Here is a 13,569-nt window from a genome sequence, read left to right on the forward strand (position 1 = left end):
GGAGGTGGTTCATTTAAAATCCTTCCTTACTTCATTATCGCTGTCATGCTGCTGCTTCTCTCTCTCTTTTGAGAAATGCCTGAATAATTTGTTGCGGTTGGAGAAAAACGGCAAGTTATGCGTGCACACTTTTGATGTTGAATTGGTTGACTTTATTTTTCCACCTTGTTTTGTTTCTTCACAGTAGAACTTGAACTGCTGTGGTGGAATGTCTGTGCTGTGTGGAGTAAACCCCGTGACTAAGGAAATACACTGCTCAAAAAAATAAAGGGAACACTAAAATAACACATCCTAGATCTGAATGAATGAAATATTCTTATTAAATACTTTTTTCTTTACATAGTTGAATGTGCTGACAACAAAATCACACAAAAATGATCAATGGAAATCAAATTTATCAACCCATGGAGGTCTGGATTTGGAGTCACACTCAAAATTAAAGTGGAAAACCACACTACAGGCTGATCCAACTTTGATGTAATGTCCTTAAAACAAGTCAAAATTAGGCTCAGTAGTGTGTGTGGCCTCCACGTGCCTGTATGACCTCCCTACAACGCCTGGGCATGCTCCTGATGAGGTGGCGGATGGTCTCCTGAGGGATCTCCTCCCAGACCTGGACTAAAGCATCCGCCAACTCCTGGACAGTCTGTGGTGCAACGTGGTGTTGGTGGATGGAGCGAGACATGAGTCCACCTGCTTTCAGGTGGACTCAGAGCTGGCTCCCTTCAGTAGTGTCTTTCAAAGATACACAGGAAGCAGTCAGCACCTAGACTCCGATGCTGTGGACGCCACACAGAAAGAGGTGGGGGGGATCTGTACTGATCTAATGACTGTGATGTGAATCCTCTCCAGTTGCAGTGCTGAGGAATCTATGACTACCGTGACTGGTTGACCACGCCCTGGTTTAACCACAGTGGGCGGGGCAGTGTGCCTCACAGCTGCTGTAATTCCACCTACCACACCTGTAATGGTACCCTAGAGCTGCCCAGGCTACTATATCCAAAGATACACACACACCAGCCCTGGCCCTCTGTGGTGATCCAAATGTATGTACGTACATGCACACTTGGGAAGCATTTCATTCCAGAGAGATGTCACTCTCTTTACCCAGTTGTGTGTGTCCTCTCCCTCAGGGCTGCCAGGTGAAGCTGGAGGAGGCCTTGCTTTTTGTTCTGTACTCCATCATCTGGTCATCTCTGGCAGTGGCGCTAGTGGAGCTGGGAACCACTAGAGGGCACTGTGGGGTATAGTGGAACAACATAAGGGTCATGTAGCAGAACATTTTACAACAGAAAATAAAAATGTGTGTTTCTTATTGGACAAGATCAGGTACAGTAGTGCCATACTAGTCTCGCTCTCTCTGACTGTAGGGTTTATGAGTGTGGCTCAGCTGATGAGGGACCAGCCTCTGTTGGAGGATGGAATACTGGACAGGGAGTATGGAATACTGGACAGGGAGTATGGAATACTGGAGAGGGAGTATGGAATACTGAACAGGGAGTATGGAATACCGGACAGGGAGTATGTAATACCGGACAGGGAGTATGGAATACTGGACAGGGAGTATGGAATACTGGACAGTGAGTATGGAATACTGGAGAGGGAGTATGGAATACTGGACAGGGAGTATGGAATACTGGAGAGGGAGTATGGAATACTGGACAGGGAGTATGGAATACTGGACAGGGAGTATGGAATACCGGACAGGGAGTATGGAATACCGGACAGGGAGTATGGAATACTGGACAGGGAGTATGGAATACAGGACAGGGAGTATGGATTACTGGACAGGGAGTATGGAATACTGGACAGGGAGTATGGAATACTGGACAGGGAGTATGGAATACTGGACAGGGAGTGGCAGAAAGTATGCTGGACTGAGAATCTACTTTCGATATACTATGTCCTGGAACTTGGTAAAGTTCATGATGCTGTGGACCTTAAAGGCCCAGTACTGTCACACATGATTTTCCTGTGTTTTATATAATATTTCCAAAGGTGTATACACACACACACCAGCCCTGGCCCTCACACTGAGGTTGGGAGAATACTATGGAATTGTGAAAATGCTGATAATGCCCTTTTAAGTGTAAGAGCTATTTGAAAAGACTGCTCTCTAGGGGGGGGGGGGGGGGTTCTTCTGCACACTCTTCCTTCGTTTCATAAGGATCAACTGGAATATGTAATGGCCTCTGTTTTGGTTTGTTTGGTTTTGTTCACTGATGTAGATACATGCTGGTTAAAGAAACCACTCCATCAAAATTGTCACATGTCATTAATTACATTTTTAAACTACCCTGCATGGCTTTTGAGTAATTGACTGGTTGATACTGTGCTGTGTGGCTATCATTTGATTTCAACTTACCGGTTTGTAGCTGGGCAACTTCGGGCACTTTGGCCCTGCAAGCTTTCAGAAACTAAAAGTTATTGAAACACCATTTTGAACAGTATTATAATTGTCTTTGATTTGTCTAGAAATAATATCCGATAAATGCTGCGATCATCCTATTCAGGAATGTACACTACCATTCAAACGTTTGGGATCACTTGTCCTTGTTTTTGAAAGAAAAGCAAATCATTTTTTTGTCCGTTAAAATTGATCAGAAACACAATGTAGACATTGTTAATGTTGTAATTGACTATTGTAGCTGGACATGGCCGATTTGTATTTTGATGGAATATTTACGTAGGCGTACAGAGGCCCATTATCAGCAAACATCACTCCTGTGTTCTAATGGCACATTGTGTTAGCTAATCCAGTTTATCATTTTAAAAGGCTAATTGATCATTAGAAAACCCATTTGCAATTATGTTATCATGGCTGAAAACTGTTTTTCTGATTTTAAAGAATCAATAAAACTGTCCTTCTTTAGACTAGTTGAGTATCTGGAGCATCAGCATTTGTGGGTTCGATTACAGGCTCAAAATGGCTGGAAACAAAGACCTTTCTTCTGAAACTCGTCAGTCTATTCTTGTTCTGAGAAATTAAGGCTATTCCATGTGAGAAATTGCCAAGAAACTGAAAAATGTCATACAACGCTGTGTACTACTCCCTTCACAGAACAGCGCAAACTGGCTCTAACCAGAATAGAAAGAGTGTCTCCTGACCCCTCCTGTCTCAGCCTCCAGTGTTTATGCTGCAGTAGTTTGTGTCGGGGGGCTAGGGTCAGTTTGTTATATCTGGAGTACTTCTCCTGTCTTATCCGGTGTCCTGTGTGAATTTAAGTATGCTCTCTCTAATTCTCTCTTTCTTTCTCTCTCTCGGAGGACGTGAGCCCTAGGACCATGCCTCAGGACTACCTGGCATGATGACTCCTTGCTGTCCCCAGTCCACCTGGCCGTGCTGCTGCTCCAGTTTCAACTGTTCTGCCTGCGGCTATGGAATCCTGACCTGTTCACCGGACATTCTACCTGTCCCAGACCTGCTGTTTTCAACTCTCTAGAGACAGCAGGAGTGGTAGAGATACTTTTAATGATCGGCTATGAAAAGCCAACTGACATTTACTCCTGAGGTGCTGACTTGCTGCACCCTCGACAACTACTGTGATTATTATTATTTGACCATGCTGGTCATTTATGAACATCTTTGTTCATGTTTTTCCTAGCCACCGTGCTTCTACACCTGCATTACTTGCTGTTTGGGGTTTTAGGCTGGGTTTCTGTACAGCACTTTGAGATATCAGTAGATGTACGAAGGGCGTTATAAATACATTTGATTTAGATTATTTTTGGGGGGAGGCTCCGGTGCAAAAATGAGCCAGAGGACAAGTACATTAGGGTCTAGTTTGAGAAACATAAGTCCTTAACTGGCAGCTTCATTAAATAGTACCTGCAAAACACCAGTCTTGACGTCAACAGTGAATAGGCGTCTCCGGGATGCTGGCCTTATTATTATTATTATTATTAATAATAATACACATAACACAATATTTTAGTTGTCAGTGTTTATAAAACAATCTACAAGAAATTATAGCCTGTTTGGAAATGACTGTCAAAAATATTCTCTACACAAACAATATTTACATCACATCTGGAACAACTGTCTGCTATGTGCACAGCCATGTGCTTCAGTGTAACTAAATTAACATTCTCTTGAAAAAAATGTAAGGAATTTGCCCTCAAAGGACAGGTATATTTTGTATAATAATGTTTTCTGATAGAAAAACAATAGAAGCTCAAAAGTCTGGGTCAGGGACAAGGACAAAACAGTGAAATTGAGGTATAAAATGCATCTGAAAAGTAGCTAAAATACTTGATAGAGAGGTGTTCTGATTGTACTGTGAACTTAACATATTTATATAAAACATATATGTTTAAATAAAATCCCCCAAATTGACCCTGAGGACATTAAGTGCCCGTACATCTGTAATTGACAAGGGCGGTAACAAATCATCTGCAGAGGTGGGCGTGGATCTGCTTTCGTCAGCGGTCCTCTTGGTTTTGGTGCCTGCGAGAAGGAGCTGTCAGCTAACGTTAGCTAGCAAAAAAAAAACACGGAACGCAAGAACAGCGAAAGCACCGACGACAAAAAGCTGGTAAATTAACTATATGGTTGTCGAACTAGCTATGTTGTAGTAATCCAGTTGTTGATTTACCATTTTGCTCTGCTACAACAGAGCCGGATGCCAGCAATGCGGGTTTGTAGGCCCCACCAGTGCCAGATAGCTAACCACAGAATGATATTTGAGCAAATATTTACCAGCTTGGCTAATCTAGCTAGGTGGCTAACTGTAGCTAACAAGGCCCTGAACAAGGTGTCGGAGTTTTAGGTGGGGGAGAGGGACCGCATTCAACACATGCTCGCGAAAATAAGGGAACGGTGGGCATGTGGCCTAGTTAGCTAACGTTTTTCCTGTAGCAATGTGTTCGCTAATTAGCAGGGTAATGTCCATTTGCTTTGCGTTTGCGAATGTTATTTTCTTCCTTTTGCAGTTAGGAAAGTAGTAGTAGCTACTGCTAGCTAGTTATTAACTAGCCAGCTAGTAAGCAACCAACGTGTTCACGCCCCCTAGCGTAAATAGTTGCTAGATATTTATATAACTCGCTAGGTACTAACGTTAGCTAACTCACACAAACTAGTAACTAACGTTGCGGTTGGAATGTTTTTCTCTCATTTGTCTACCGTAGTGCTCGATGAGGCAACGTTAGACACAAACAGGCCAAATCTAGCTACAGTAGTTGGCTAATATGTTAGTTCGCCAACGTACTAGCTAGCTACTGTGTACAGTCTGGTTGCTAACTAAACATGCCACAAATCATGTCACCAAAATAACAGTCGTAATAGCTCAGTGGTCGTAAGCTAATTAGGCACTCGGGGACTAACAAAATAATGCTCTGCTCTTCTTCACAGGTGCGCCAGAAGTGGGAGGCCCAATTTACCGTTTCGTTTTTGTTTAGCTCATTATTAATTTTGTTTGAAAACAAACCCTACCCCCTCCTCACCCCTATTTTTTTTGTTTGTCCCTTATACATTATTTTGTTTGTGATACCTCCTCGAGCTTTGGGAGCAGCGAGGGGTCTTCATGGCTGTTCGAAGAGGCCACATCAGGTACCTAAAAGTGAGTATGACTTTTCCCGTTAGGGGAGGATCTAGATCAGTCCTAAAGTAATTATATTGTAACAACTGTAATCTAGCTAGCTAGCTATTTTAATCAGATTGCGTTAATATGTTACGCTTTGGCCCATGGTTTTCAAATGTATTGATAATTAAAAATAGGATGTAATAAATGTATCACTAGTCACTGTAGTGAGTGTGCAACTATAATGTGCAACTATCGTTTTGCTTCATAGAAAACACATTAGTGCAACACACTCTGCAGAAAATAGCTTCATTTTCATCAGATGACAACAGAAGTGCAAGCCTATTTGGCTAGCTGTCACACAGGTACATTTTCTTACATATGAAAAAGCAAGGTATTTCTTGCAAAAAAACATTTCCATGACCATCATATTTCTGTTTATCATAGAAAGAATGTAGCCAGGTACATTTCCTAATGTTTTGCATCAATTTAGCATTTTACCATAAAATAGTTTCATTTTACTGGAGAAAATGAGCCTGAACCAAGAAAAGTAACAGAGAGAAGTAGCTACACATCAGGCAGTCTGCTCAAATAATGTCCGTCCACAAATTCTCATCTGAGTGGAGAAGTGCAACGGAAGCACAAAATGTGTCTGATTCCGAGCAGGAACTACAATAAGCATTTTACATTTGCTTTTACAAAACGCAGCAGATATACCTTTATTTTCTGCGTGAAAAATGCTGAATTCTGTGTGACCGTGACCCCTGCTGGGTAAGCATGCGTTTGCTCACAAGGCCTGTTCTAACATCCATGATGGCTGTTTCTACTAATCAATGCCTCAAAGGTTCTCCGGAATGAATGAATGGTTGGTTACCCCTGGTTTAGAACTCTGTCAGACCACAACAACCAGGCTTGGTTAGTGGGATGAAGTTATTTAGAACGCTGCAGAAATAAATGAAATGTGGTGGGGCTGACTGGGAGTTTCTCCATTCTACACCACAGAATCATCCCAATGTTCTGTGATGTTTGTGGTCTCTGGATCTCAACCTCTTATCCCAGAGCAGTGTCAGAGCTGGCTGGGTATAGGTGTGTTTTAAAAAAATAAATAATGCCTTGTCCATGATTATGTAGAGAATAGCTGATTGCTGAGTCTGGCTGTGAAAGCACTGCAGGTGATTAACTTGTGGGTAAGAGGAGCTACAGTCACTGCTGCCATCCACCATGGTGCTCCTACATCTGGGGCGTAATTAGGCTCTGTAGATTAGGATACTATTTTTACAATGTTGCATGTCGAATTTGTAAAAATGTTATATTATTGTTTTCCTTTTATGATTTAAAATCTGCATCCCGTTGACGTTTCAGCCATGCTGGTTTACTTCCGAATGCCTGTTTTTCTCTTCCTTAACTGTGCCCCCCTCTCTCTCCCCTCCCTCCCCAGGAGGTGTATGACATGTCCAACGGCTACGAGGATCACATGGGAGGAGGAGATGAGGTGACGGATGCCAAGACCAACCTGATAGTCAACTACCTTCCTCAGAGCATGAGCCAGGACGAGCTACGCAGCCTCTTCAGCAGCATTGGCGAGGTGGAGTCCGCCAAGCTCATACGGGACAAAGTGGCAGGTACGGAACACCTTGTCCCACAATGCACTACAGGTGTGTGACCTCTGACCTTGGAGTAGAATGGATGGAAGAGTTGCTCTGCGTGTATGGCTCACATTTTACAGGGGCGTGTTTGAACATTTTGCTATGTTGCGTCCTACCGAACATGACTCAGGGGTACCTTTTTAACAAACCGTGGGGACCCCCATAATTGTTGAAATATTACGACGGGCACCTCCATAACATGTTTGTTCAAGCCAACCAGTCAGTGTGTAGAGTAACTGGTATACTGCCCTGTCTGCCTCATGTAGGTGTATGAGAACTGCTGATGAGACAGACATCTTTGGCATGCTCACTAGTAACTTTGTGGTGAGATGTTTGTAGTATCTATGCAAACAGCTTCATGTCATATGTTCTGTTTAGGCCTAGGACTATGTCTCGCTGCAATTTGAACATTTGTCCTCCTGAACTTGATATGAGGTATTACACATAGTTGTTTTGTATAAGGCTGTTGGTGTAGATATTTACCCATGCTCTCGATCTGTCCGTGATGGGCTCGGCTTTCCTTATTCCAGGAAAACAGTCCAGTTTGGTTGAAGCCTATTTCTTTAATACTTGTTTTACGACTAGCATGCATTGTGTACATTTGTTTTGTTTAATCATTTATTTGACCAGTGTGCCGATTTATTTGAAACTATACAACGTTTTTTTATTTTATTTTATTGTTTTCCTTTTTTTTTCTCTAGGCCACAGTTTAGGGTACGGATTTGTTAACTATCTTACCCCTAGCGATGCAGAAAGAGCTATCAATACTCTGAATGGACTAAGGCTACAGTCTAAAACTATCAAGGTAACGTGCAATAAGGTGTTCCTACAGTACTGTGTCAACCCAACCATGTCATGTCATTTAAACTAGCCCTTCTCTACTGAGGCTGACTGTCAAATCCACCCCTAGACGCTTCCTCCTAGGCCCTCCTATGGATCTGAAAGGATTGTGTGGGTGTTAGCAATATGGTGTTATGTTAGCCTTTCTTTGCAAATACCAACCCAATCGTTTCAGATGGGCATGTAGTGCCAGTGGTTTAGGGTTGGATTTGGGAATCGGCGTTAGTGTGGGTCTTTATTAGACAGGACTACGTCTGATAGGTCACTGGCCCAGCTTCTGACGGATGGAGTAGAGAAGTGCAACCGTATTTTCATCCTTATTGAGGACTAAACTTTATTTTAATTTCTTTATTCAGCACCACTACTTCAGGTTGACATTTTACACGTTAATTTATCATTTTAAGTTTGGAACTTTTTATTTGGTTTGGTACGAGATACATTTTTTTTTCCCCCTATGTTGATTTTGGTACTATAATAGTTGTTTACGTAATTTTGAAACTTCGATATTGCCCACCACAGCTTACTAAGGGAATGGTTTTTCTACGTAAAAGCCACAATGGTCAGTCAAGGCACCTTTTCACTTTTTAATTTTCTAGTTTTGGAGACATTACTCATGAAGGCTTTATAAAAGTAAACTCATGATTTTGTAAATTCAAAACATATGGCAATTACAAACATAATTAAAACAACCTTCCAATAACCATTTTTTTTAATTTAAAGTAATTTCTAATTTCTAGCTAGATATAATTCAGGGTTGTGTGTAATCAGTGTGTACTATTGAGGGTATTGTCAGTGGTGTTTAATGTGCTATGTGCTGCCCTCTGGTGTTAGGTTTCATATGCGCGGCCGAGCTCTGACACCATTAAAGATGCCAACCTGTACATCAGTGGCCTGCCCAAGACCATGACCCAGAAAGACGTGGAGGACATGTTCGCTCGCTACGGACGCATCATCAACTCCCGGGTGCTGGTCGACCAGGCCTCTGGTAGGACCACACAGACACACTCTAGAACCAGGTCCCGCTGTGTTCCCTGTCTCTCAGCTGAACCTGTCCTGTTCATGTCTTTTCCCAGGCCTGTCTCGGGGGGTGGCGTTCATCCGGTTTGACAAGCGAGCGGAGGCTGAGGACGCCATCAAAGACCTGAACGGACAGAAACCCCCCGGATCCGCTGAGCCAATCACAGTGAAGTTTGCTGCCAGCCCCAACCAGGCCAAGAACACTCAGCTCATATCTCAGCTCTACCACAACCAGGGACGCCGCTTTGGAGGGCCAGTTCACCACCAGGCTCAGAGATTCAGGTAACACACACACGCTGAAGCGTTGTCCCCTCTCAGGTTCTCTAAAATTAGTGTGAAGAGAGACAGATTGATAACCCTAGCCCCCTCTGTCCTCCCCCAGGTTTTCTCCCATGTCTGTGGACCATATGAGCGGTATGTCTGGGGTGAGTGTGCCGGGGAACGCCACCTCTGGCTGGTGCATCTTCATCTACAACCTGGGCCAGGACGCCGACGAGGGCATCCTGTGGCAGATGTTCGGGCCCTTCGGCGCCGTCACCAACGTCAAGGTCATCCGCGACTTCAACACCAACAAGTGCAAAGGCTTTGGCTTTGTTACCATGCCGAACTACGAGGAGGCCGCCATGGCGATCGGCAGCCTCAACGGTTACCGCCTCGGGGACAAGATCCTGCAGGTGTCGTTCAAGACCAGCAAAGGCCACAAGTAGAGAGAGAAGAGGGAGGTGGGGTGATAGAGGGAGGAGAGAAACCTCACCCCAGGCTTCTAATATGGAGGGTAAATTGCCTCAGTTTGACAAAACAAACGTGTTTTTAGCGTTATCTCACTAAGCCCATTCTCACTCTGCATCTTTGTACTAGTCTAACAGAGTCTAGGCTGAGTTTGATATTTCTCTTGTTTTTTTTTTACTCATGCTTTGGGATGTTCCAAACGCAGTTCTCAATGTTTATCCTGATATGGTGACCAATTTCACAATTCAAGACTAGATTGTTTTTCCTGTGAGACTAAACTAGTGTCACTATGTGCCATATGAATGGTAGGACCACGGTAGGGACTTGGAGAAGGATGTGCTACAGTCATGCGTCTAGTCCCCCACTGTAGGAGGAAGCATGCTGTCTTAGATGCTGGTTCCAGTGTAGAAATAGATGCCTTAAGTTACCCTCCCTGTCAAGCCATCCACTGTCTCCAGCCATTCTAAAAGGAAAGCACTTTTTAAATCCTTATTATATAATGTCAGAGCGATAGTCGGCTGTTTTGACGTAAACCATACATTGGTCTTTTCTCACCGTGCGGAATCAATTTTCTATGCCTCATGTTAGGTACTGGATGGTACCATTACATAGCAGCATGTGTGTCCCGTTTTGGGGTCTTTTAAAAGTTGACTCTGAGAGGCCATGTGTAAAAAAAAATTAAAAAATTAAAAAAAAGGTCTGGAGATTTTAAAGTAGGAACATGTTTAAGAAGGACCAAAGAAATGGAAGGATATGATCCCAGGGCCCGTATTCACATGCTGATCTAGGATCATAAATAAGTACGATTTATATGGACCGAGAGGAGCTGATCTTAGATCAGCATTAAGTCCTCTGAGAAGCTTTGTGAATAGGGAAGATGCTTGCCGTTATGACTCATTTCCCCTCACCAGTAATAGTTTGGACATCTGAACAACCGGTACTGAGGCTGAATCTAACACAGCTCTCTCTCATCCAGTTTGCAGTTTTTATAGAAAAAAAAGTTCTCTCTTTAGTATCTGATGTTTTTCTTGAATTTTCTTTGAGAGTAACTTTTCTTTTTTCGTCGAAGCGTAGACTACTGATCGGAGAGTTGAGTTGTTTTTGTTTTTTACTGCTCATCTCGAGCTAAAGAAGAATTTATGGCCTTTGTGATTAATTTTTTTTGTTCTGTTTTTGGTCCTTTGTTTTACTTTGAACATGCAATCATTAAATTTAATTTAGATTTGACTCAACGTTTTGGTTTTGTTTCTTTTATTTCTTCAGGTTTTGGTTTGTGGATTTTCTTTGGGGTTTTCTGTTTTGATTGTAGAAGCTGAGGGAAGCTACAGACACCAGACTGCTATTATGGGGCGGCAGGGTAGCCTAGTGGTTAGAGTGTTGGACTAGTAACCGGAAGGTTGCGAGTTCAAACCCCCGAGCTGACAAGGTACAAATCTGTCGTTCTGCCCCTGAACAGGCAGTTAACCCACCGTTCCCAGGCCGTCATTGAAAATAAGAATTTGTTCTTAACTGACTTGCCTGGTTAAATAAAGGTTAAATAAAATAAATAAAAATAAAATTATAATGATACTACAGTATGACACTACTCACTCCATTCCCATTGGGATATTACAGGACGTTTGAATGGTCAACATCATAAGGTTTAGTTTGACTCTCTAAGATGGTCTGAAGGGCAAGAGGATGCAGTCTCCGTTGTAAAACACCTCAGACGTTGGCCTTATTTCCATTCAAACTTGTGTGTGAACCATGAGGCTGTCTGCCATTTTAGAAATGTGCAATAACCGAAAAACTTGGGTTAAAGAAAGCTGAACCCAGGCATATTCAAGTGACGTTTCAGGAAGAAGACTGGGGGTTGGTTTTCCATCAAGCGAATATTCCTACATCTATTTTTAACATATCTTTGTGCACTTTTCATCACCAAGGGCTTTCCTATGTAGGTTTGAGAGTGTAGTACTGTAGTCTGTTGGAGAGTAAGTAACTGACTACAGCAGCACCACAACACAGTTCGTTTAGTTTCCTGCTGCCGCAGATCTAGGATCAGTTTACCCTTACACAGTCCTAACCTTCACCATAATGGGTGACACTTGTTTTAGAAAAGTAGGGCCTTGTCTCCTGGACTTTCAATAGAGATTCTCCATTGAGCATGATTTTATGTCCAGGAGTAGGCTTCATCTGGGTTCTTGGAACAGCCTAGTAACCAAACTTTATAATTCTCTCTTCTAAAGGTATTGTGATCTCTGTCTTCAGATCTGTAAAGCCTTACTAGTTTCCACACGTGGACAAAAAATACCGCTCCTGTCACAGGAATATCCTCTCTGTAGGCCTCAAGTTAGTCATTATTTTTTTTAAAGGAGAAGATTCTCATGGAACAGTCCTGAACAGAGTGCATGCAATATGTGGTGGGTCTTTAAAAAAAAAATCTGGACCAGAAACTGTACTAGAGAGAGTGGTTATTCTGAACCAGAAACTGCACTAGAGAGAGTGGTTATTCTGAACCAGAAACTGCACTAGAGAGAGTGGTTATTCTGAACCAGAAACAACCACTAGAGAGAGTGGTTATTATGAACCAGAAACAACCACTAGAGAGAGTGGTTATTCTGAACCAGAAACTGCACTAGAGAGAGTGGTTATTCTGAACCAGAAACAACCACTAGAGAGAGTGGTTATTCTGAACCAGAAACAACCACTAGAGAGAGTGGTTATTCTGAACCAGAAGCGGCACTAGAGAGAGTGGTTATTCTGAACCAGAAGCGGCACTAGAGAGAGTGGTTATTCTGAACCAGAAACAACCACTAGAGAGAGTGGTTATTCTGAACCAGAAGCGGCACTAGAGAGAGTGGTTATTCTGAACCAGAAACAACCACTAGAGAAAGTGGTTATTCTGAACCAGAAGCAGCACTAGAGAGAGTGGTTATTCTGAACCAGAAACAACCACTAGAGAGAGTGGTTATTCTGAACCAGAAACAACCACTAGAGAGAGTGGTTATTCTGAACCAGAAGCGGCACTAGAGAGAGTGGTTATTCTGAACCAGAAGCGGCACTAGAGAGAGTGGTTATTCTGAACCAGAAGCGGCACTAGAGAAAGTGGTTATTCTGAACCAGAAGCAGCACTAGAGAGAGTGGTTATTCTGAACCAGAAACAACCACTAGAGAGAGTGGTTATTCTGAACCAGAAACAACCACTAGAGAGAGTGGTTATTCTGAACCAGAAGCGGCACTAGAGAGAGTGGTTATTCTGAACCAGAAGCGGCACTAGAGAGAGTGGTTATTCTGAACCAGAAACAGCACTAGAGAGAGTGGTTATTCTGAACCAGAAATGACCACTAGAGGGGTGTGGTTATTCTGAACCAGAAATGACCACTAGAGGGGGAGTGGTTATTCTGCACCAGAAATGACCACTAGAGGGGTGTGGTTATTCTGAACCAGAAATGACCACTAGAGGGGGAGTGGTTATTCTGAACCAGAAATGACCACTAGAGGGGTGTGGTTATTCTGAACCAGAAATGACCACTAGAGGGGGAGTGGTTATTCTGAACCAGAAATGACCACTAGAGGGGTGTGGTTATTCTGAACCAGAAATGACCACTAGAGGGGTGTGGTTATTCTGAACCAGAAATGACCACTAGAGGGGGAGTGGTTATTCTGAACCAGAAATGACCACTAGAGGGGTGTGGTTATTCTGAACCAGAAATGACCACTAGAGGGGTGTGGTTATTCTGAACCAGAAATGACCACTAGAGGGGTGTGGTTATTCTGAACCAGAAATGACCACTAGAGGGGTGTGGTTATTCTGAACCAGAAATGACTACTAGAGGGTG

The 13,569-nt window shown here is 42.9% G+C and overlaps 1 protein-coding gene across 3 annotated transcripts; it reads left to right on the plus strand.

The window, feature by feature from the left end:
* The first annotated feature begins 4,275 nt into the window (after positions 1-4,275).
* Positions 4,276-10,983, plus strand: LOC110495702 (ELAV-like protein 1). 3 transcript variants are annotated; one of them, XM_021571089.3, is made up of 7 exons: positions 4,276-4,535; positions 5,351-5,558; positions 6,958-7,141; positions 7,867-7,970; positions 8,837-8,990; positions 9,079-9,304; positions 9,405-10,983. In XM_021571089.3, the coding sequence occupies exons 2-7, from the start codon at positions 5,523-5,525 to the stop codon at positions 9,727-9,729; spliced, it is 1,029 nt and encodes a 342-aa protein (XP_021426764.1). In that variant the 5' UTR covers positions 4,276-4,535; positions 5,351-5,522; the 3' UTR covers positions 9,730-10,983. The 3 variants fall into 3 exon arrangements, with proteins under 3 accessions (XP_021426764.1, XP_090096380.1, XP_021426763.1); XM_021571088.3 differs by having other exon boundaries at positions 4,396-4,535; positions 6,958-7,174; XM_090240254.1 differs by lacking the exon at positions 7,867-7,970 and having other exon boundaries at positions 4,387-4,535.
* The last annotated feature ends 2,586 nt before the right edge of the window (positions 10,984-13,569 follow it).

Source organism: Oncorhynchus mykiss, chromosome 7 (genome assembly GCF_057628025.1).
Source record: "Oncorhynchus mykiss isolate SJ-2025 chromosome 7, ASM5762802v1, whole genome shotgun sequence".
NCBI lineage: Eukaryota > Metazoa > Chordata > Actinopteri > Salmoniformes > Salmonidae > Oncorhynchus > Oncorhynchus mykiss.